Source organism: Semicossyphus pulcher, unplaced genomic scaffold, assembly GCF_022749685.1.
Source record: "Semicossyphus pulcher isolate SPU_LCO1_2020_fin unplaced genomic scaffold, fSemPul1.0.p SCAF_25, whole genome shotgun sequence".
Taxonomy (NCBI): Eukaryota; Metazoa; Chordata; class Actinopteri; order Labriformes; family Labridae; genus Semicossyphus; species Semicossyphus pulcher.
The window spans coordinates 6,770,914-6,796,093 of NW_027211699.1; the positions used below are offsets into that span (position 1 = coordinate 6,770,914).

General features: G+C 41.8%; 2 protein-coding genes across 2 annotated transcripts; one reads left to right on the forward strand and one right to left on the reverse strand.

Annotated features, from left to right (window-relative positions):
* The first annotated feature begins 290 nt into the window (after positions 1-290).
* csdc2b (cold shock domain containing C2, RNA binding b) lies at positions 291-4,445 on the forward strand. The gene is made up of 4 exons (XM_069676263.1): positions 291-431; positions 2,651-3,022; positions 3,389-3,511; positions 4,282-4,445. Exons 2-4 carry the CDS (start codon positions 2,841-2,843, stop codon positions 4,442-4,444), a joined length of 468 nt encoding a protein of 155 aa, XP_069532364.1. The 5' UTR covers positions 291-431; positions 2,651-2,840; the 3' UTR covers position 4,445.
* Positions 4,446-7,883: 3,438 nt separating this feature from the next.
* Positions 7,884-17,734, reverse strand: LOC138604184 (phosphomannomutase 1-like). Its single transcript, XM_069676050.1, has 8 exons — positions 17,366-17,734; positions 16,379-16,496; positions 15,276-15,352; positions 14,998-15,089; positions 14,576-14,675; positions 14,054-14,129; positions 10,973-11,088; positions 7,884-9,149 (listed from the first exon to the last, which is right to left on the reverse strand). The coding sequence occupies exons 1-8, from the start codon at positions 17,447-17,449 to the stop codon at positions 9,027-9,029; spliced, it is 786 nt and encodes a 261-aa protein (XP_069532151.1). The 5' UTR covers positions 17,450-17,734; the 3' UTR covers positions 7,884-9,026.
* Between the last annotated feature and the right edge of the window lie 7,446 nt (positions 17,735-25,180).

Genomic DNA, 25,180 nt, shown 5'->3' on the forward strand with positions numbered 1-25,180 from the left:
AAAGATAATGTGTTAAAAGCTAAATTTATCGAATTATTCAAGACATCTGCTTTATAATAGAGCAGCATAAAGAGAGCAATACGTTAAACAATAGGCTAATGAAATCATGATCATAATAAAGAATGTCTCACTACACTGATCACACTGTTCCCTCACCGATTACACACATAAGGAGGAATGAAGAAAGTCATTTTCTGCACACGTGCGCGCACACACGCACACACAAGGGGTCGCATCACGCCATCGGAATCTCCGCTAGCTGCGCAGACTCAGCAGCCATCACACCGTCACTACAGGGTTTTCCGTCGCTCTGCGTGGATTTAGTCAGTTATTTATTTAATTACGCGTTATATAATACACACCGACTTCAAAGACACACACTCTTTTTTGTGCACACTGTTCGTCCTCAGCCTTCCAGCGCGGCCAATGCAGTAAGTAACGTTTCTGTGAATATTTGCATGTGTTGGTGTCTGCAGGGGGAGTGTGTCAGTGTGGCTTTGTGTTTGGATCTGTGTGTGCTGGACGGAGAGACGGCTCAGTGAAAGAGACAGGTTTAATGTTTGGTTCTGTGTGATTGCAAGGTGGAGAGGTCGATGAATCATTTCCTCCATGTTTGACCGCAAGCTCGTCTTTATGAGCGGACCTCTCACCCTGATTATGCCCAAGTTATAATGTCTAGCAGCGCGGATTGCGTCTTCTGCCGTGAAATTGAAGAGCCTGTTGGAGCAATTTAAAGAGGTTGGATTTTATGGTTGATTGTTCTGATATGAAAGAGGAGTGTGTGCATTCAGCTCAGATAAACTCCCACACATGTCACAGAAGCTTTAGTCGAGCCTTTTCATAATCACGGGACAGGGACGAGATTTGTCTGTGACCCGGGCCAGAGGAGCCATGACCCTCCTTGTTCTGTAGCAGCATTTCTGCACATCCAGATGTTCTCCAGCTGCTGTCTGTAACTGAGAGTAAACTCTGAGTGTTTGGCTCCATTCCCCGTACAGTTATTTCTCATTTTGATTCCCATTTTCTCATTATTAAAAATCATGTTGAAGCTCAGAGTTTATCCGAACCGCTGCGTGTTTTATCGTAAAGTAACGCAATGTTTCTTTCACACTCCTGTAATGTAATTCTTCCTTCTGGGACTTAGGGGATGCTGACGTCACGAACGCACCACTTGAAGGTGTTGTTCTGCAGCTGTTCTTACGTCACGCCGCGTGCGGAGCTCGAGTTCTGCCTGCATCATCACACGCAGAGGAGGCGTGGGCGTTAAAACAGAAAAAACACGACCTCTTTCTAACTCGTTAATATACACAGAGCATAAGGGGGGGCGGTATTTGTAGTCCTGGACTGGGTGTTATGGTTGTTTTGGGGGGTTGAAAACTGACCGGAAATGAGCCACTTGCTTCCGTATTCTAACCTTGGAAAAATCACTGTGGGGAGAAAACAGATTAGGGGGTATTAAATCGCAAGGTCACCTGACTGAACAGGACGTGTTGTGGATTTTAGCATTAGTGATAGATAAAATATATAGATATATTAATAATTTCCCCAAATTGAACAGCTAAACTGAACAAAGCAGCTTATGAGTCTGATATAAATTGATTTAAACACACTACTATTATACTGCCCTGTAATACAGTGTATAATTGTGATGCACATTAAGTGGATATGATAAAATTAATCCCCACATTTATTAATACTTTGCTTTGGGTGGCTTCAGAGATTATCATGTGGGATTGCAGGGGAATGCAGATTGATACCAGCTGAACCAAAGGGAGGAAGAGAAGCATCCCAGAGCTCTGTGATGAGAGATGGCGCTGCTTTAAAGGGGCACTCCACCAATTTTACATCACAAGATCAGTTTACTCATCCTGTAAAAAAAATAATGTCATTAATTACTCTTTACAGAAAGCCTGGAGTTGTTGTTGTGAAAGTGTGCATTTAAGATGCATTATGGGAAGTGTAGGAGCTTCTGTTTTAGACACGCACGTCTTACTATAAGTCACGATATCTTGACTCCTGCTTCACCAACTTCAATCAGTCTTTTTTTAATCCGTCCCTTGCATGTCCCCAAACTTTAGGACGTTATACTAAATCACTGAAGAACCCATTTAATATTAGAAAGGACTTGATTTAACAAACTTGCCTGAGGAGGTGTTTCATCACAATAGCTATTTTCTTTCTTTCAAGGGATTCTATTTAATGTCATAAATTGAGCATATTAAGATCATTTGTTCCAACAGTTTCATATCATTGTCTTTGAATATCTGTCCATCTGATCTGCAAATATGTAAACCCAAATATTTTAAACATAAGCGCTCCAGATCTAATATTTCTGACCTTTATATTTAGTGGCAAAATGTATTTAGACCTGTATTTTATATCCAGAAACTGCCCTGAACTCTTTAAGACATTGTAGTAATGGGGGTACCATCAGCATAAAGGGACATTTCTGTTCATCTTTGTTTGTTATATGATAGAAAAATCTAATTTGAGACACATAAAGGAGCCCTGAAAGAATATTTTCCCAAATGTCTCACATCTCCCTTGGAGATGCTCATTCCTGTCTTCATCCCTCCTCCATCAGGTCTGAAGCACCATGAAAGCCCTCTGATCTTCCTCCTCTCTCTCCCTGTGGTGTCTCTCCTCACAGCATCTCCTCCTGACAGACTTGAAGCGACAGCGCTGACCTGGATAACCGCTGAGACTGTGCACCACACTGAGGAGAGCCTCTCCGAGCAGACGGACACATCAGTGGACAGACGACGGTGTCAGCAGCAGCATCAAACTCTGCGTCCACACCATCCTCCCCCATCCTCCACCTGCTCCGCATCACGTCTAACATGGCAGACCCCAGCCTCACGTCGCCCTCTGGGACGCCGCTGCGCTCCCCCAACAACTCACTCACCCTCTCCTTTCCCTTCCTGAGGGAGGGGAGTCGGGTTTGGGAGGACGGGAAGGAGCTGCCGCTGCCTAGAGATCTGCCCAGCCCGCTGCCAACCAAACGCACCCGCACCTACTCGGCGTAAGTGAGACTAATCGATTTACCTAAAAGTAAGCGATGGAAAATAGACTCTATCTGCGCTGCGGTCGCGATTAAAGGTTGAATATTTCTCTGTTTACACTGCAAGTCAGCAGATTAGTGCTCTCCTCCGTGCTGCCATTGTGTAGTGACATTACGAGGCAGAGGATGTGTAGGTGTTGATGTGAACTACTTCTCACCTCCTTCCTCCTCCTCCCTCACACTTCTCCGTCCTCAAACAGAGCCTACTTTTTGAATTGTGTCACATACAGGAAAAAAAAGAATATCAAAATGCTCCTTCTGGTCCTACTGAAACAACGCAACAGTAAGTTAATGTGAGAACATCTTTGTTTCTCTCTTTGCCTGCAGGACGGTACGAGCAAACTCAGGTCCGGTGTTTAAGGGCGTGTGTAAGGACTTCTCCAGGTCACAAGGTCACGGCTTCCTCCGACCCTCCCACGGCGGCGAGGACATCTTTGTTCACATCTCAGAGTGAGTGACAATAACACCGAACTTATTCCCGTAAGACAAAGTTATATCAGAGCAGACAAACAGACTAAATAAGCTCAGAGCAGATCTGCAGAGTCAGAGGACTGCGAGCAGTCAGCAAACAACTCTGTTTACGTTTGTACTTTTTCAAAGGGAGGACACTCTGTCACCTGCACAGAGCAGCAGCAACTTCTCTTCTCTCTCTATTTTACTATTTTATTTAAGACAAGCAGAATTTCAAGCATGACTACAGCTTCAGCAAAAGCAGATTTGGGAAACAGTAAATGCAGGATGATCCATTTATGTTAAAAACAAACAATGTGGGTCTAAAGGGCCAACGATTTGAAAGTCTGTGTGTTATATATGAAGCTTGAGCAGTGAGGTGGGTGAGCGTCAGGTTAGCTCTTTCATAATATACCTCTAAGGCTCAGCAATACATCGTGTTTATTTAGTCCGTGGTTTAAAGTTGGGAATCTACTGCGTAAAATCCAACATATAAACCTGCAAGCTGTCAAGATTCTGGGAGGCAGAAATGTGTTCTTTGGACAAATCCAAGCTAGCTGTTTCCTCCCGTCTCCTGACTTGCTAAGCTAGGCTAATCATCTCCGCCTCTTGGTACAAACTTGACACACAGACATGAGAGTGATTTTCAAAACTCAAAATAAAAGTTGTTTGTGATCGCACTTCCCGTGTTTACACCCTCTGCAACCCTCTCTCAATCTAGAACAAAACAGAAATTTTCACCTCATCATCCTCATTCTTCTCCATTCCAGCATCGAGGGCGAGTACGTCCCGGTCGAGGGCGACGAGGTCACGTACAAAGTCAGTCGGGTCCCGCCCAAGAACCTGAAGGTGCAGGCGGTGGAGGTGAAGATCACACATCTGAACCCGGGGACGAAACACGAGACCTGGTCCGGGCAGATCATCAGCTCGTAGGCCCGACTTCAGGGTCCTGTGGGTGGTGCTGGGGGGGGCCTGAGGGGGGGGGGGGGGGGGGGGGGGGGGGGGGGGGGTTCATCTGTTGTGGGGTCAAAACCTTTTTACAAACATGTTTCACAAACACAGCAAGTGTCAATAATCAAGCTGTAGCCGGTGGTGCTAGTTCGACCACACAACATACTCACTAATTAACCTGCTGTGTTTGTGAAAACAAGTTGATTATAGTTGAGTCATGAGAGCCGGAGTGTTTAAGCAAAGTGGACAAACAGCTGAACTCAGTTTTACTTCCCTCTCTGCAGCTGTTTCACTTGTTCACTTCACCAAAGGGTCACATGTTGGCGTTGGTCAGATGACATGTTATCACGTTCTATCTGTTTAACATCAGGTTTAAACTTTGGAAAGAAGAGAAGAAAGTTTGAATTCAACAACAGAGATGAAGGACCTTAAAGCTCTAATCTCAAAGATTTCAGTTGCGTTCTTTTTGGCGACACCTTTGGCGATAAACTGTTATTGCGGGAGGAGTACGCTTCCCAGTTTAACCAGACGTCCACGGTTGGCTCCGGTTGTAACTCTTGATTTTCCTGGCTGACGGTCGCTTTCCTTTTCAGACTGTTTGCTTCATCTGAGCGTCGAGTTTGTTTCTTTTTCTTTGGATTTTCACTTCTTGTTGAAGTTGTATCTGTCGTCATCCATCTTTTCTTTGTTTGTTCAGCCATAGTAGATTACTGTTTACTCGCAACACTTGCAGAGAGCGGAAAAGCAGCCGCTTAGCTCTGCCCACCCTCTCTGGCAGACCAACCACTGCTGGCTGATGGAAAACGCGTCACTAACTGGGCGCCGCTTGAGATTTTTTCAGCGAATGTTGCCACAGATCAATCGGCTCAATCACCATTGTTTTACCTCATTCGGCGATAGATGGTGACTTAACAGACATTTATTTACAGGGAAATCTTGGAGATTAAACCTTTAAAGCAAACAGTTTAGTGAATAACAGATGAAAAGTTTGTTTTGTCAGGTGAAAGAAAGAAGAAATGGAGAATAAATTCGAGCTGGTTTTGCAGGGAAGTCCTGAAGTCTCATGACAATATTGTTTGTTTTGGGTTTTAGGTTAGAAACTTAACCATAGGGGGGAAAAAAGAGGAAGTTTTATTTTGAAGGGGAAGTGAAGTGAATTTGTTGTCTTGGACAGAAAAAGCATGAAGGAAGAAGCAGGCAGGTCGCATCAAACCGAGCATGGATTTCTCTAAAATATCTCTATTTTACTGTGAATGAAGCGATTTTCCTAAAAAATGCATATCCATGTTTGTATCGTCTTACTTGTTGTTATTTATTTTATTACTCACTTGATTATGTGTGTGTGTCTGCAGATTGCTGGCTGTATTTTTTGGCTGAAGCAGTCAAAACTTCTCTTTGTCAGACGTCACTGTCCGATTTTTCAATTTGCCGTCCGTTTGAAACTTCCTGTTTTAAAGGAGCGAAATTACTGATAAACTATTTCTAAATCTTTTTTCTATTGATAGAAAAAACATGCGTCTGTGTGTGTTTGTTGAACATAGTCAGCGTGATGGTGAACTCCACGACTTCATAGTTGGTGCCAATAGAGCTCATTGTCACAGAACTGTTTGTAGTTATTCTGTACTGTACGTTATTTTTTATTCTACCTGTTCCATGGAGTCTCTCTGTCCGTGTCACTGCCTGAATCTGTTTAACATGTACTTTTATTTCTGTCACATTAAAGGGCACTTTGTTTAGTGGACGAGCCACCGTGCTGGTGATCCACACGATTACTTCTACTGAGCCTTGAAAGAACATTAAAGCATTTTACGTTTCACACGTCTGATGGAAGCTTCGTTTCTTCGGTTGCATGTGGGAGAAAAGACTCGCAGACTTAAGGAGGGAGAGGAAGAGTGGAAAATCTCTGGTCAACATGTGTTGAGAGAGTTTCACAATCAGAAAGGTCACACGTTTTAAAAGCCAACATTTCCTGTTTGTGTCGCTTCAACACTATTATGTCAGTTATTTCCATTTCCACTAACATTTTTATTTGAATTTCTGAATAAATGAAAGCATGCAGTTTCTGAAGGAGTCGCGTTGAATGCTGAAAACGCTGCAATTCTGTTCATTATTTAGTAATAAGTGTTAAAACAGTTTCTTTTCAGCAGTTTGTGACAGAAAAACATCAGCAGTCTGTGGAGCACCTCTTCTAGACAATGCTTGGTTCAAACAAAATTAAAGAAAGTATTAATAACTGGTTAACACAGCTGTAAACAAACTTGAGTGCAGATTTTGTCCAAGTAAGAATTAACATGTGAAATTGATTTGAGGACACTATGACATCAAAAAGCTATTGAAAAAAACCTTAATTTTTACAAAAAAATATTAATTAAAAATAGAAAAAGTAATACAATTTAATTTAATTTTCCTGCAGACATTAAGTAACACTTACAAATCTGATGTTGAGTTACTTCCAAACATTAATGTCAGCCTCTGCTATAGAAGTATAAAATGCAATTTATGTCAACCTTTAATTTTATGGTTCTTTTTTAAAGCATCTGCGTCAGTTAGATTTCTGGTACCCTCTAGTGGTAAAACTAAAAAAGACACGGTGGCAGACAGAAATGCATGCTGGGAGCCCTGTAGAGACGCTGGCCCAATCCCAGTCTCCACCCTAAAGCCTGAGCACTGAACACCCACAGACTTTAATGGCCTCAGGCGTGCAGTGCCTGAGTCCATGATGGTTTGAGAACTGCATAACACACTATCATGAAATCACGTTGCCTGGAAACCAGATGGGCCATTAAATCTAATTAGAAAATGTATTTGTATGCCTCTAATAAGAAAGAAAGCCGACCAGCAGCATGCATTTGTGTGTCTTACATTGTTTACATATTTTAAGATAAGATGAGCTTTATTTAACAAACTATCAAAAGTCAGAGAGGCCTTCATGTTAATCATTTGCAGGTAAACATATTTGCAGTTCCCATCACTGTCCACGCTCCGTCCAACTTTATTGAATACTACTTCAATTTACAAACATTTGTTTACATTTACTGAAGGCCTGGACAATCACGTTTGTATACGTCACCAAGTTGGCTATGAACTCTGGGTAACTACCAAAGGAAAGTCTGCAGATGTGCAGACTCACGGAAAGTGCGCAATTAGACGTTGAAAAGTCTGTGTCAGAGCCCACGCACTTGGTGATTTGAGAGTGGGACAGCACTGAGCACTCACACGCTTACCAGAAACACATCTCAAAGTCTGGGAGTGTGGAGATTGGCCCTCTGAGTCCTTCTAAAAGGAAAGTTATAATAGTGTAAAGTTATTAGTTATGTGAAGGAGAGTTTCTGAGGTCAAGGCCCAGTTTGGTCTGACGGCGTAAAGAAGGACGCAGAAATCGGTGAAATGATATCAAGAAAGTTTTAATACAATCCGTTGATTCAAAATACATTTTCTTCCATAAATGACTCTCATGACGGATGCTTCAGTTTACACCAGTGACGCATTAAAAGCTAATTTAATGCTGTGCAAAACCGTCTCGTCTTCAACATAGCTTTTGAGGTTGTGGAGTGTTTACAGAAATACATCTGCAGCTGATGTGTGTGATCAATCAAAATGATCCATCAAGGAGGCCGAACAATGACAGAAGGACAGTTAGCTTGATATGGGATTTTAAAATGGTTGTTTTCACATTAATAAAAGTTATAAAAAAAAAACCCTTTGAGCAGCCGTTGAAGATAAGACTGAAAACATTAGCAATGTAGCAATTAGCGTCAGTATTTACAGTCACCCAGTACACAACGTGCAGGCTGCGAAACAGCTCGTAAAAATATTTTACATAAAAAGCCGTCATATTAAATGACAAGAGCGGTTGTGACTCACAGCAGCTTAATTTCCTGGTTAAATATGAATTCATCGAGTCAGTAACGTTCACTTTTAGCTCTAATAAATCTTCACTTCATTGCTTCAAACAAAGCAAACTTCTTTCAGTTCCAGGAGCTGTGTGAGGTTCAAACAGACCTTCAGAGGATCACGCAGCAAAACAACAATAAAGAGAGAGAGAAATAACCGGAATGATTCGTACTTATCCTCAGCGGAGGAGGAGGAAAGTTCTTCTTCACTCATGTAATTCACAAAACAACAAGCTCAGGTTCCCTTACCTCTTTAAATAGCACTCGCTCTCACTCTTATAAACTATACCAACGAGTGGTATGAATTATGGCAACATTAGTGCAAACATCATTCTTTACTCTAGGTGATATAGAGTAATATCTTTCAACACTGCAACATGTCTTAAAATCTATTTTGGTTTAGTTTTATTTTAGTGTTACATTTTCAGTATCTAACACTTCCTGTGTTACTGTCCCTTTAAAAGAAAGCAGCAGGATTTACTGCTGTCCATTTGTATTCAGAGTTATCGTGTTCATAATAAGGGGGAAATCAGTAGTGGTACCTTTCAGTAGCTCAGAAACAGCCTGGGCTCGAGTGGCTTATTGTCCGACCAGCAGAGACCCAAAGGCAAGACTTCAGAGGGATTGTGGGTAAAGGGATACGGGGGCTGGGGCAGGGTCGGTTCAGGACATCAGGACTCGTGTGGTGGAGCGTCAAAGAAAAGCTCCCGACAGAGCCTGGCCGTGTCCTTTGGAGAGTACACCGTGAAGCCGATGGTCCGTGGGTCATTGAAAATTTCGAAGTCGTTTCCTCCCTAAAAAGAAAAATGTCAAAACTGTGAGACAGATAAACATTTATTTCAGCTGAGAGTCTCAATCTACAATCCAGATGTCTAAACTTCAACTCCTGGCACTGACGCGTTAGCCATGGCTTCAAGAGAGTCTGTTACAGCAGCACACCACAGCTGTTCCTCTAAACATCTGCATCCTCTGAGACACATACCGGTAAGCCCACTTCACACATGCACTCCTGACAATTTCCAGAAAATTTCAAGATCATCTGCCCCCGTTTTTAATCACCCCACCCACTCGCTCACGGTGAATGTTACTGACTATTTCCTGCTGCGTTCACACATCGGCTCACCCCGACTTCTTGCAGGCTTGCAGGAAAAAATCTGCAGAAATTGGCGTGAACAATTAGGCCGTTTGTGTTCACACATGCAGCCCACCCGGAAAATGTTGGGAAATTTTCAGCAGTGCAGTGCATGTGTGAAAGGGGTTTTCTAAAGCAGACCACGAGGTGAAGTATTTTTTACTGCAGAGCAACAAAGTGCGACGAACCCTCCCGCATCTTTAAATTAAACATCTCTTGAGTCTTTATGTCCTGCATGCAAGTTTTCTCCCTGTAGCACTGACAGCCAACTAATCAGGCCGTATTTATGATGAGCTTTGCTGAGCAGACATTGTTTGTACATTGGAATTTGTATTGTTGTTACTGACTTCTGTACAATTTCTGATTGAACTTTCACAATTATTTCAAAACTGACCTTTAGCCTGGCACTGTCATAGGGTACCATCTTTATATTGTGTTCAATTTCTGCCCTGCTGGATCTGCACCGGTCAACTGCAAGTTCGGTTATTGTGAAGTGAGAATGTAAAGGAACAACCGGTCTGCAGACAAAGTGTTCTCCTTTGGAGTTTGATGTAAAAGACCTCTACTTTCCTGCACAGATCACTGATCACTAAACTCCATCTAAAGCCATTGGGATGAACAGGACACCTACTGGGAGCCAGGCCTCAACAAACAAAACAGGGGCTCCTGTGGCCGGGTTCCTGAAGCCCCTTTTACACAGACTGTTAAGCCCCTTTCCCAGTGGTCAAAAAACATGGGTCAAATGACTCTGCAGTAGACCCGGGTAATCATCGCCTCGGCTCCGATCGGCATTGATGGGAATGCAAAACGACAAGCTAATCTCTGCCCCCTTTCCGGCGCGATGCTATGCTCCGTCAAACCTGCCCGTCTCTATCCAAGCAGCGCTCGAACATTGTTCCAAATTTGTCGGCACCGAGTTTGTTAATAGACTGAATGAGAAATAGATACAATAAAGACCACCGTAACATCTTCACTGTTTACTAACCCTGTCTCCGGCGCGTTTGTGACGTCAGACGGTGACGCAGCAAAAAAAGAGACCGAAAGGAGTATACTTCACTGGCAATGGGAAAAGAGACAATCAGACAAAGGGCTCTTGTAGGCAGGTTCCTAAAACCCCTTTTCACACAGCCTGATCGAGTCGTGACTGTTACACTGATATTCTGCCGGATACGGAGGCAGAATGAGGGGTGAACTTGTTCCACTGTTAACCCGGCAGTGGAGGCAATAAAATCACACCCTGGGACATCAATATGAAGGCGTTGTTTGGTTCAGTGTAAAAAACAAAGACGATGTAACAGCTGAGTCTCTGTGAAAAAGGGATAAAAACTTCCCACAAGATGGGAGGTTTTTATGGTGTTAGATTAACGGCCATGGTTTTGGAATGAGATGTTCAACCATCACATATGGGCGTATATTTACACAACAACGTTTCTCTCTCAGCTCTGCATCCGGCTCTCCTTCAAACATTTCCCAGAATGCACTCACATCTGACGTCTCGTTGCCAAAGAAGTAGATGGCGCCCAGGCCCTCGCTCTCCAGCTGCTCGAGACACAGCCTCTTGTCCCAGCCTTCCGGAAAAACGTCGAAGCTGATTAGACCTCCTAAAAACAGATGATGAAAAACAGGACACTGTTATCAGAATCAGCTTCATTATTTACCCTCATATGGAGAAACCGGTCGGCAGAGACGACTGTGATGTGTGTGACTCTGGCTGCAGAGAAAGCATGATTGCATTGTGTTTTGTTAAATGTGTTTTACAGTCAGAGGCAGAGCTACTTTTTTAATTAAAAGTCAAAGACAAAAAGCTCCCCTTTCATTCAGCTGTCAGTCTAATGACCGTGGTGACCTCTGACCTGTGAAATGCAGCCTAAAAGTCTCCTCCACAGATCTTTGCAGCACTTTCTTTTCAGTCTCCTCTATCTCCCTTCCCCCCTCTTTCGACCTTACATTTCCCCCCCCCCTTGTCTCAGCTGAAGCATTTAAAGAGCCACTAACAATGGCTGCAGCTGAGGAGCATCCGGCCAATCAGAGGGCTGTTTCACGCACACACCCTCCACACGCCTCCATCCAAAACACCTTCAACCCCACACTATAAACAGCTCATTTGTGGCAGCCCTTCCCCAAGCCCGCCTTTATCCCTCCTGAGCAATGATGAGGGCGCGCTGCACAGCTGCTGACGAGGCAAAGACGGGGATTTGTTGTTTTTAACCTTTCTTCTAAACAATGAATCTTATAACCTTTCTGGTCTTACAAGATGTGTATATATTAGACCTTTTTCCCCCTTATCTGTGTTGTGAGTTAAATACACCTCCTCCTCTGTGATTAACATTTAAAAAGGATAAAATACGAACGCAGCTTTCACCTTAGATCACCCACCGGTGTGTAATGAAAACACAAAGTGTCCCTTACGTTCTGTTCTCAGATCAGATGGAGTGTCAGGTTTATATAACACCTACTGCAGCGATCAGCAGAATCTGCTAACGAGGGGCGGCCACGCAGAAGCAGATAAACACGAAGGAAGGTAAACAAATTAATCTGGATCACTGTACGACCTCTGGACACGTCGCCTGCTTCCTTAGAGTCTGCAGAGTAAACAGCGACAGCTCTGCAAGTGGCACGGATGTTACACACACACACACATAGGCTGCAGAGGAAAAAGCAGTTGTGTATTTATGTGTGTACAATATCCAAAGACAAGAAGGAGTCAAACCTACTTTAAATGAATAAAGAGGAGCTGATGGGATAACCTCTAATATTCTGGACTTTGCTAATAAAGGTCAGATAACATTTCTCTTTTCTGCCACACACCAGGTTTATAACAGGAAGAGTATTACAGAAAAACAAGCTCGTCGGTCTGCTTTGTTTGAACTGTGAACAGGCTTCGCGCGTCATCAGCAGAGGCAGACACCTCGCACAGCACGTATGCAAACGTTAAGTACCCGATTCACCTTCTGCTGCTGCTGCCAGAGATAGAGAGAGGGGGGGGGGGGGGGGAACCGAGTGTTTACAGGATGTGTGTGTGTAATAGTTAACCGAGGGCTCCAAAGTTCAGCACAAGCTCCTCCACACATATGAGGTGTGAGGGGTCTTTATTGAACCAGATAGAGACAGAGACCGCAGACAGATAGATATGCTGCACAGCTGGTTTATCATGAAAGGAAGCTGATGTAAACAGGAAGTCTGAGCCCTGGTGAGCTCAAAGTACACAAACAAAGACCCTGTTACGGTTTAACCGCTTGGTTTAGTGTCAAAACATAAAACTGTAATTCATTATGATGAGCTCTGTTCTAACTCTCACACCTGTATTTTTAATCTTACAAGCAGCTACTGTGAATAATGTGAGTAAAAGTATAGTGCAAGTAAATGAATGAAAGATTCTCATAAACAACGTCGTCCTGAGTTTCGATCCCTTTTACTCCAGGATCAGTTTGAGGGGAATCTCAGGGATCAAAATGTAACGACAACACGGTGTGGATTTCTGAAGAGGCATTCAGACTTTAATAAGTGGCAGTGAATTGCACTGATGCAACTTTTTTCTCTTCAAATGCAGACCTCAACTAGGGGTATCTGCCTTTACAAAATACTGTAAAACTTTTATTGCTCTATCCTGTGTTTTGAGGAAGCGTGGAGGCTAAGTGCCAGGCCATTTTATCCTCACATTTATCCTGCAGATTACGAGAAGACTCATCTTTCTTGTCCCATTTCCCAAATGTAATTTAAACCTTGGAACCAGTCGGAGTTAGCATCCAAAGGTAAATATTACAGAATGTACAGATGTTATTTCTCTGGCTTGCTGCACAATTTAAACAAGCGTGGCCTTATTGCATAGTGACTACTTAATTACTAACGTTTACTTGAAGAGCACAAAGCACGACTCTCAGAAGCACTTTGGTAAAGTTCTGATGACAAAAACTGCCGTTACATTTAGCTACACAACTGGTAGGAAAAATAGATCACAGCAGGAGTGCTACAAGGCCCCGACAAATGTGACAAAGATTTCCATTTAAATAAATGTCTGTTGAGTCACTATCTATCACTGAATGAGGTAACACAATGGTGATGACCACTGATGAAAGCCTTTGCATTTGCAGTTTATAGCAGAATTACAGACTGGGTGTCTGTGGCGACATTTGCGGAATAAATCACAAGCAGCGCCCAGTTAGTGACGCGTTTTCCATCAGCCAGCAGTGGTTGTTCTGCAAGAGAGGGTGGGCGGAGCTAAGCGGCTGCTTTTCCGGTAAACAGTAATCTACTATGGCTGAACAAACAAAGGAAAGATGGATGACTACAGATACAACTTCAACAAGAAGTGAAAATCCAAAGAAAAAGAAACAAACTCGACGCTCAGATGAAGCAAACAGTCTGAAAAGGAAAGCGACCGTCAGCCAGGAAAATCAAGAGTTACAACCGGAGCCAACCGTGGACGGTTACATAGGGAAGTGTCCTCCTGCAATTACCGTATATCGCTTTTAGGTGGCGCGCAAGAGATCGAATCTGAAATCTTGAGTTTAAATTCCTAAATCTGACTTTTTTGAGTGTAGGAACTTCCAGCATGAACCCTCTCACCTTTAGTGAAGCGAAGACCCTTTCCAGCAAACTCCTCCTTCAGCGCAGCAACAAACTTCTCCCTGATCTTCTCTCTCTGTGGAGAACGTGACAGAACAGTCAGACTTCGGTTATAACTATTATCTGCAGTTTGTCATGTAGAAATGTTAGCGGATAGCTGAAGGGTTAAACTGCTCCCACATAATCACACAGCTCTCTGAAGCATCAATGGACGGTCTGTTAGGCCGTCCTGAAAGCTCAACATTGTTTGACCTCTGCCGGCCTAATGAGCACATTTCATGAAACAGAGGAAGAGGAGCCGGCCATGATTCTTAGTGGTTTTGTTTTTCTGTTAAATATGGTCACTGTGCATTTTATGGATGGGTGGATGCTATGATGGCCTGAATGTCACTGCTTTATCAAAGCCTGCAGTTGTTTTGTTGATTTCAGCCTTCACATGCCAAGAGAGAGTAATAAAGTGCGCAACAAAAAACTGAACAATATTTGGTGTTTCATAAATGTACTTATGTATTTGTATTTTACCTTGTCGATTTCAGAGAACTCGATTCGCTCCTCCAGCGTGCAGCTCCGACCAATGGGGGAAATGTTCAGCATTCCATTCCTGAACTCGATGAACGTTCCCCTGCAGGCGGAACAAGAGGAGTGGTTAAACAAAGCTTTACTTGCAGAAACATTGACTGGATTTAGCATCATATCATGTCTATAAACAGACCCTCCTACCCTCTAAGACCCTAGAAGAAAAAGACATGTTAATATTTGTTTTATCCCTACACAGACGTCACATGAGGCATGTCTGCTTCAACAGGTCAGGGCTGATGAACAAAGACTGCAGAGCATTCCTGCATACCGGGACAGCAGGCCATAGGTGTGTGTGTATGTGTGTGTGTCCTCGGGGTTAAATAATTAGTGGCCTAACTCTTTGGTTAGTCTAGTCAAAGTCTGACCTTTTCTTTGGCAGCTTGATGAGGCCCATGTAGCTGAGGCAGAAGTTAATCAGGTCCTGCAGGAGCTCCTCCCCGATCTGGTTCTGAATGGCCTGACGGTAAGAAAATAAACCTCATTAATAAACTTCTTTTAAAAGACATAAATGAAATTCATAGAATTGGAAATATTACATTAGAAAGATAAGATTAACATCATGAGAAGACTTTCATTTCCTTGATGAAGTCTGAGATAAAATGCATCCTTGGTATTTTTGATGCGACTCTGCATGTTCACTTACATGTTTTGAGAGGAGCTTCCCATCTTTGTACTGCACTGTCCCGTTCTCTGCAAACACGTAGTCAAACTTGTGTATCACTGCAAAAGACGAGACGGGTGACGTGGTTAGATGCGCTCGTCTGGTTCTTTAAGAATTACACAATCAACTGCATTGGCAGCGTCTACTCCACGAAGGCACGAACACTCTACCTGCTATATTTACCTGGGAGCAGATTACAGTGGATGTAACACTGCCTTTAAAAAGGTCAAGTTTAATCTTTGTTACCTTCCAACTCAACTTTTGCCTGTGTACTCGGCTCAACAGGAAACGTCTGCAACTTTTAAGAACTGCTTTGAGCTCTTAAACTTAAAAAAAACAAAACACCTGTCACCTGCAACACAGACTAATCCAGCAAAGAGATCACGTAGAAGTTAGTTACAAAACAACTGCTCTAAGGTGTTCTGATAATCCAACCTGTTTGTGGTATATGCTGTTACGTGATTAAACGATCATGGGGTTTAAAACATAATCATAACATTATCCAGCAGCTGAAACATAATCACCTGCAGCTGTCTGCATCATGACAAAAGAAGAGATTCACCATTCACACTTGGCACTGTTTCATACCCACACGGCTCTCTCTTGGCACAACACCACTTCATTCCTGTCATATCCTAATATTGACAGACAGACATTTTTTCTTTCAGCTTGTCCATGCAGGCGTGCGGGAGCTCAGCTGGGCGGCTGTTGGCGCTGCAGTGTCGGGGTCACTGTGCCAGTTTTTATTGGCAGCAGGTTCGGGAGGCTCACGTTTATAAAGGAAATAAAGATCCACTAGAAGTTTAATTCAAATTGAGGAGACTATGTGTGGTAAATTCATTTTTTTACATCCTTCTGCGAAATCAGATTAGGACATCCATGATGAAATTAAATTAGTCATCATAAGACGATCTTTATCCCATCCTCAAGAGTCTGAATCATGGCCTAAATCCCACATCTCAAGGGTATACTTCTCCACTCCACTCTCTGTAGACGGATGTCCTATTAAGATGAAGTTACAAGTATGTATATATAGTGTTTAAACAGTCTGAGGTCAAGGCAGGACGTTCAAGAGGACTGCTCACCATCGTCCCCCTCCCCGAGCTGCTCTGCTATCTTGGAATAGTCTGAGCCTCCCACGATGCCGATCTTCACTTTCCTCCGCAGCGCCTGGAAGAACTCATCCAGCTGTGGGTCGATTTTCTGCGGAATACAAGAGAAAGCAGTGCATGTAAGCCCTCTGTTTTAACTGGTAGACCATAAATACTGTATGTACCATCATTTAAAAGCTAAATTTGTGTTTCACTGAGTTTTACTGAAACATCTCTACAAATAAAGAACAATGAACAAAGCAGAATTTGCATTTGTGTTGGTTCAATTTAGGAACAGATTTCCAATTATCCCTGCATATGGAAGAAAGACGTCTATGTGTAACACAATAGAGGCTGCATTATGTAATATCTGGGCGCTGGCGAGCTCTGCACACACATACATGCCAGTTACCTCAGACGAACCTAAGCATTCAAGCCCAATGGCCGGATGAAAGGAAGGAAGAAAGGAAGTTAATAAATTATTACAAAATAAAATGGACTGAATAATAAAAGAGGTAATTTCTCACATTGACAACACACAAATGTCTAATAGACCACTCAGAAACTAGGTCATGTTTTGATTTATTAAAGCATATTTATTTAAAAGAAAACGCCTATTAGGGTTTATATGAGGTGACAGTATAAGGACAGCTTCCATCTGTATTTGGCAGGACATAAATAAGTCACCTGACAGCAACAGACCTACACATTACTAGACTACAGACCCCACAGCCCCTTCCTGTGTGGGGTAAATACTGTTGGGGCAACATTGGTGTTCGTGCAGGGTGGAGGAAAAAGCTAAAAAGAAACCAGTGTATGAGGTCAAGAGGACACACTGTGCTATTTTTACTGTCTCCCACCGTGACAATTATCACGTGCTCATAATGAAGGCAGAGGAGCTACAGGAGCAGGTAGCCTACTAATTGTAAGAATTGATAACTGAACACGTTGTATGTATTGATTGATTGGATGTAGACTCACCTCCCTGGGCGCTGTTAAAGTACCGTCCACGTCAAACAAGCAGAGGATATTTCGGTCCGACGAGAAGCCGTTTGTTATCTCCATTTCTTCTGCTCTTTTGTTTTTTCTTGTTTAGAAGTTGCACTCTGTCAACGGTCCAGTCTCGTTCAAACTAAAATAGCTACACATTCGCATGAGGGAAAAATGATTCCAGGTAGTCAGCAGTCAGTTAAAATGTTAAAGGTTTAAAGGAGGTTTTAGCGAGGTTAATTATCTCTCTTCACATGCGCGCTTAAAGCCTCTTCTTTCTTCTTCGAGTCCACAGCCCTGCTGTCTTAGCACGGCTCGGCTCGGCTCGTTTCAGCTCGGTTCCGTGAAACCGTTCCGCTCTCTCACACACACACACACAAACACAGCGTGCCGTGCTGTTGGTGTCGGCTATCTTTTGCAACACTGTAACTCACCCGGCAGCCAATTACAGTCGGGATGTGTAGTGACGTCATCGAGTAGGCGGGGCAGTGCTATTCACATGTCAACAGCCGGTTTATTTCAACAACAGGCCTAGAAGGACTGGAAGTGATGGATGCAGTCCAGGAACAATGTGTTCATTAGAGTAGAGTAACCATTTTACATCACATTACTGCTTAGTGCTTACTAGTGTGTAATTAATATGTATAACATTAATGTAACTGGAAAATCCCAAATTAGCTACAAAAGAAAGAACATTGATTTTCAGATATATATTGTACAACAAAAATTTTGCAAAATATACCTTTAAATTGCGCTTTTATATAAGTATGAGTCCCCCTATAAATACAAAAACACAGACCCAAATTAAAGCCTATAAATGAGTTTTGATTAAAAACGAATATTTTAGGTTAATAACAAACTAAATAAAGTAAACATGATTCTTTTAGAATAGGTTGAATTACACTATTTGTACAGGAATAAATAAAATAAAATAGATGAGAAAGTTAGAACTAGTAGAATACCCATATAGGAAATACGATAAGAATAGATTAGATCAACACCACCAGTTCCTTCCTCTTGAATGCATGCTTATTGCCTGGCACTATGGGTTTATTGAGTCCCATCTTCACACCCTGCACAATGCAATCAGATAGGGGCTACACATCCACTGTCCAATTTTTGTCTGTCATGAACCAAAAATAAATGCCATCAACAACAATCAAATCCACTGGTTGAGCACAGGGCATGATACTAACTCGTGTATAAACATCTCCCCTGCAGAATCTCACCGCACTGAGCTGACACAGCCACTAGAGGGCAGAGTGGGGGTGGGACAGAGCTGGTGCCACTCGGGAGCGGAATAATACTCACTTAACATTAGTTGATTTCCTCCATTTAAAAGTTGTGTGTAAAAGATTACATGATTGATATAACCTTTAAGATAATCATGATTCAAACAAAACACCACATTTATAACAATCATACAAATATATGTAGTGCAGTGTCAGTTGCACTGTGTTGACTAAAGTGAAGTGGTTGTGTTTACCAGAGGAGGGCGGGGTGCTCATACAACAAACAACCCCAAGGCTTTTTCCATTGTACATGACAATATTTGTTTCACATTTGTAAATAAAAAATGTTTACAAGACAAATTTGTCCAACAAAACTTGCTTTGTTAGACTGTCTGAATGTTGATGCAAACTTGTATAATATAGCTATAGCTAGCTGTTAGCTGTTGGCTAGTATAGCCAACAAAGAAAAAACAAGAAAAACAACAGAATTTAGCAGTCGTGCAAGTAACCTTTAATATTGAACTTATTTTGGATTTATATGAACACTGACACAACAAGGAATAAACATGGTGGAAGCATTGAGATCTTTTACTTTTAAGTTTAATCAGCTGAATAGTATATACTTTAAATAAACTTCGAAAATCATTATGTATGATATTAAAATTGTTATTGCGGATGCATTTATGTGTAAGAATTGTTGTAATTTAACAGTTATGTCTTCCAGCTACTGCCCTCTGGGAGGCGCTACAGGACAATTGCCTCCAAAACAACCCGCTTCAAAAACAGTTTCATTCCCATTGCAATAAACATTCTAAACTCTGAACGCTGAGGATTAAGCACGGCCCTTATGCATGAAATGTGTTTGTCTGTATGTATATCTATGTTATATGTTTAATGTTTAATGTTGGAACCTGTACCAAGCTGTACTGGAAACAAATTCCGCCAGCCTGGCTGTGTGGTCATTAAAGAATCAATCAATCAGTTATAGTTTGTTAAAGTTTCGTCCAGATGTTCCCTCCTGAGAGTCATGAGACGTTTATTGGAAAGAACAAAAGAACAAAAGAATAATTTGTACTTTTATTTAGTTGTTTTTTTGTTTTGTTTTTTTAAACCTCTATGAGCCTTGAACAACAATTTAACAAAATAATTGTAGTTATAATATAATTTAATTTAAGTGATAATGGAACAGAACACACCTTTTTTTGAAGGCTTGCCAAAAAAATCGAGGAGCCGTGTCGCCATTTTTAACTTTTAACACATTTTAAAAGTAATTTTGTCTGTAAAATCAGTAACACAAGTTGTCAGAGCAGTAAAAAGGGGAATATGTTTGATATTTTCTACATAATTGATTATTTTCAGCATTAATATTCTGATTGGTTTGGTCGGACTGAATAAAAGAATTTATGACGTGTTGGTTTATTTGTCCCTTATCACCTGGACTCACCTTGATTACGTGAAACTATTTTGACTCGGGCAGTTTTGCAACAGGTGGCGAGCTTAATACTGGCACCATAAATCACTTTACTTTATGGTGATCATAAATCAGCCTGCTGAGACCTGAGAAGTGATAATCTCAGGACACGAAGGAGTTTGACCCATTTCAGTCTCGTAAATGCATCATACCTGTGTTATGTATTTGGTATTTGTAAAGGTGTGTTTTGATGTTGACAGGCCTGTTACTATTCACTTATGAGTGTAAGGAAGCCGAATAATTTGGTTTTATCGAGGTCAGTCATGATTTCTAAGCAAGCTGCTGGTCGATATGGTCAAACTATATAAGGGAGAAGAAGGCAGAGAGGAATTATTGACACATCATAAACAGACTAATCATTATCTTTGAAAATTAGTCATGCGTCTTTATCTGACTTTGACCTCAATCCTCAGTCTGCTTCTTCCAGTCGAAGCAGACAGGGTCTTACAGCTTTAACCTTTATTCAAACGGATTAGGTAAGCTTGTTTTCTATTGATGTTTGTGTTGAACAAATACCACGATAAGACCAAAAGCAACATTTGTGAGACGGTCTCTTAAATCTTTTAGACTTCCCTTATCTGTCACTTTGCCCCAAGCTCATTTGTTCCTATACTGGTGATCTTCAAACGACCTTTAAAACCAGGTCACAAACAGTTTCACTAAAAAAAAAAAGGCTCACTTAGGTCCTCAAAATGATCAAAATACTTGAGTGGAATAATTAGCACTCAAAAAAGAACATGGCAATCCGTGGGCTGTGGTGTGGTTAGCGCTGTCGCCTCACAGATAGAAGGTCTCTCGTTCAAGTCGAGGTTCAGACAAAGCGTCTGTGTGGAGTTTTCATGTTCCCTCCTGCTGCTCTGGCTTCCTCCTACAGTCCTAAAACAGTGGTGATTCTGGATTACATGTAGGTGTGAATGTGGGCATATATGGTATATTGACAGATCATCCCCAATGACAGAAGGGATTGGCTCCGCCCCCCTTGTGAACAGGATAAGCTGTATAGATAATGGATGACTGATGATGATCTCTTCTACACAATTACTGTGTATCTGCTTATTCTAAATGTAAGATAACTGATATTAAATTCCATGCCATATGTAGTTGTGGAACACAATATCAATGTACAACTCTCCGACTCGTGCAATACAATTATCAGCAGGCTGGTGCCAAATATCAGAATATTAATTTACAAATATTTGGCGCTCTAAACAGAGCCTATGATTTTGTCTCACCGCGTCACTACTTCATGACTGCTTGCGGTGGCGCTTATGGCATGAATGAGGGAAACATGAAAGGCAATTAATTGGCTGAAGAACTTAATCAGATATCGTCATGCATCATATGATTGTTTTGCAATATATGAATTATCGCAGATTCGCTGTATCGTGGGCCACATATCGTGTATTGTATCGTATTGCGAGTTACTCTGCGATTCCAACCCCTAATGTATAGTCAGTATAGTTTAATTGTAATTCAAACATGTTTTTATGGTTTCTGTAGAAACTGGCCGAGTTTTGAAAAACATTTCTCAGGATTGTAAATCTAGTAACTGTCTGAGACTTTATTGGGATCGAGACGGTGAGACAGTAACGCCGGGGACACACCGGACAAGGAAGCGCTGCGAAGCGCCGCGCAACGAAAACCACGCTTCTCCGCGCCAGTCGACAAGCGCCTCTGCTCCTCAGCTGTCGTTTACTCACATTTGGAGCTGTTTTTTCATCATGCTCTCTCTCTCTTGCTCTCTCTCCGTTTGCGTGTGTGTTTTGACACCCCGCCCCCACACCCTATAGCCAGCCCACTTTGTGTCTCTCTCTTTCTTGTGTGTGTGTGTGTGTGTGTGTGTATCTTCATCTTTGCATTTGTAAATCGCGGTGTTAACCGACACAATCGGTTAACATGGGTGCCGAAAGGGAACTGGCTCCGCTTCTCGGCTATTCGCGGTGCTTCCGCGTCCGTTGTGTCCCCGGCGTAAGATTAAACAAAGGATCTATATCAGGAATGGGTTTTTTTATGAGCAATTTCAGATTATGCCTTGCAGTAATTCTTACCCGTTCTTTAATACACTCACCGGCCACTTCGTTAGGTACACCTCAAAAATCAGCTCAGCCATAAGATTTTGCTTTAATGTTGCCTGTAATGTACAGACTCTTTCTAAGCTGTCATGGAGGTGTTAATTCAATGATATTTCAGCGTCAAGGTCATAATTGGTGGTGGGGAGCTGCATTATATTCAGAGGTGTTTCTAACACTCTGGCCTCCTCATGTATGTAAATAGGGAGGACACATCTCAATATAATGTAGATCAGTACAACACCACCTTTAACTACGGCCTCAGTAATAAACATCATTGAATTTACACACTTCTGACTTTCAACAAAACAAAAGTGAACAAAAACTAAACTTCATAAAAGCAGAATCCATGGCAGCGCTGTTGTATTGAGCTGCATTAGATTGCACAGGCGTACCTAATGAGGTGAGTGTATGTGTGTGCATGTATCTGTGTGTGTCCTAGATGCTCATCTGTAAAGTTGAGTTGCACGCCTCCATTAAAACAACCCTCTTATCTACCCATTTTCACAGACCAACAATAACCTGTTATTAGTCATCGCTAACAGCGTTCAGTAGCTTTTAAGACAGCAAAAATGAGGCAATAAAACAAAGAGTCTTGTTCCTTTCAACACATTACCGTTTCCTCTTCCTGATAAAATGCCAGGGTGTGTTGAGACGAGAAGCCTCTTCACAGGAACTGTAATGGGACTAAATTGCTGTGTGCCCCAAGCCAACCGTGCTATTACAACGTCATCCGAGTGTGTTTGTTGAAGACGTTTACGACCCGCAAAAGGTGACAGCCAGACAGGAAGCTGGGCGATGGTGAAGTGTACTGGAAAGACTGAAGTTTACCTGGAAATGTTGCGCAAGAGCCAAATGTGTACAAACGTATTCGTTTGGTTGGTTGGTGTAAAAAGCTGATTTATGAAAGGAGATGAAAAGGCTAACTGTATTTGTGTTTGATGTTAACGTGGTTTGAGATAGTTCATATTCACTTGCACAAATGTCATTTACACATGGCTGCAGTGATAATTCTTTAAACTCCTCTTATCAGCTGTGAAGAGGTGAATGTAAAAGAGTGTGAGAAGAAAGTGAATCATGGTGTGATAAAAGAAGAGCCTGACACGAGCAAGATTTAGGACTGACAACAGGATTACAGTGTTTAAAGAAGATGATACAGAAGATATAGAAGCAGATGGGTTGATAATAAAACAGAAAAAAATTAATCTGTTTTGATAGTTGATAAAACTGTGAAAAATCCGAACATTCGTTAAATCAAATATTGCAGAAAGGTGAATATTCAAGTCCATCCTCCCTTAGTGGAGATCTTTGACAAGACTAGACAAAAGAATAGCAGCTCTGTTAGGTGTATGCTAACACATCATGCTACAATGCTAACAACGATGATGCTAGCTGTTTAATATTGAAGTTTAGCATGTTAGCATCCTCACATTCGCTTCACAGCACTAAAGACAAAGTAAAGCTACGGCTGATGCTTGTTTAGCATGTGTTCGGTTAGTTACTAATATATTGGAAAATGTAATGTGATGAAGTTGAGTGTCTAAACATAAATTCTTTGTAATTCATCCAAAAGTTGACGAGACATTTCCCCTTAAACCTATTTTTTCTTTTAATCTCATGGTGGAAATGGAGGAAAAGTAACGAGATGCCAAAGTCATTAGGGTCTATCCTCTGGGAAACCACGAGTGACTTTTCAAAATTTAGGGCCAATGTTGAGATATTTCTCAGGAAAAGTTTAAACTTAGCGCGGCCGGTGGAGGAGATTTTGGCACAGGATCACAAGAATCATTGGGGTCCATCTTCTGGGGACCATGAAGGTCTGTAGAAAGGCCAAAGCAATCCATTTAACCGTTGAGATATTTTAGTCTGGACCCAAATGGTGGGCCCGACAGCCGACTCTCAGGCATTACTACCCTGTAGCACCAAATAGCAATGCTGCTAGGACAGAATGAAATGCCTGTGAGCATAAAGGCTAAGTTAATGGGCTCAGTGGTGTGTAGCAAACATTTCTCAAAGAAGAGTACATTTGTTGGGGATAGTTTTTCAGATGTTAATGTTGTAAGCTTGTTATTAATGATGGCAGCTGAGTGGTTAAAGTGGGATCTGCTCAAAATACACCACAGTCCCTTTTTGCTCTCTACAGAAGTTTCATTGGTTGTTGTTGCCTTTATTGTCATTGTACAAGCAAGTTCAACGAAATTGGGAGTGCTACTTCTGATAACAATTTAAAACGGACACAACAATAAATATAAATATATAAACATATTGGAGTTTATTGATTAATGGGGCTGTTAACAAGACAATAGTGATAATCAGGAAACTGACTTTATGAGATTGTAACAACATTATTAGCATTATTATAACTGCTTTATTTTATGTTTTTAACCTGAAGGTATCTTCACAAAAGGTGAAATGTTGACGACGTCAGAAAGTGTTTAGTGGCTCTCTTACGACCAAGTAAAACACGACCGACCTTTCTGTGCTGAGTCTGGCTCATCGTTTGGTTTCATGTTGTTTTGGGAGGATTTAAAGCTGGATTTCGCAAAATGAGTTGACACTGGTTTACAAGCGGTTTGGCCAAGACTTTTATTGGCTTAATCCACCCTGCTTTTATAGCAGACAATATTTATCAGCTCCACACAAGCCTTCACTTTTATGGCCTCCTTTGACCTTTGCCCCTCTCACTAGGAAAGCTTCCCAACCCCCCGGCCCCCTCTCCTTCAACAAAAAGTCTCCTGGACAAACCTGCTTGTGTTAAAAGGGAAAAAAAGTAAAGTACTGATTCCACAGGCTATTTTTGGTCTTTTTTCTCATGAATAAAATCTGTTCTGTCAGATTTACAGCCGGGAAAGTGATTGTTTTTGTTGTTATGGACAGACAGATGGAAAAATGGTTCAGACAGGAGACGTGATATGACGTGATGTGATATGACGGCAGGCCTAAACTTCCTGTTTACAAACAGGATGGATTATGATCTCAGTGAGATTTGATGTGAGGTGTTAGTCCAGATTGAGTGTGGGAGTCTTTCATGCCC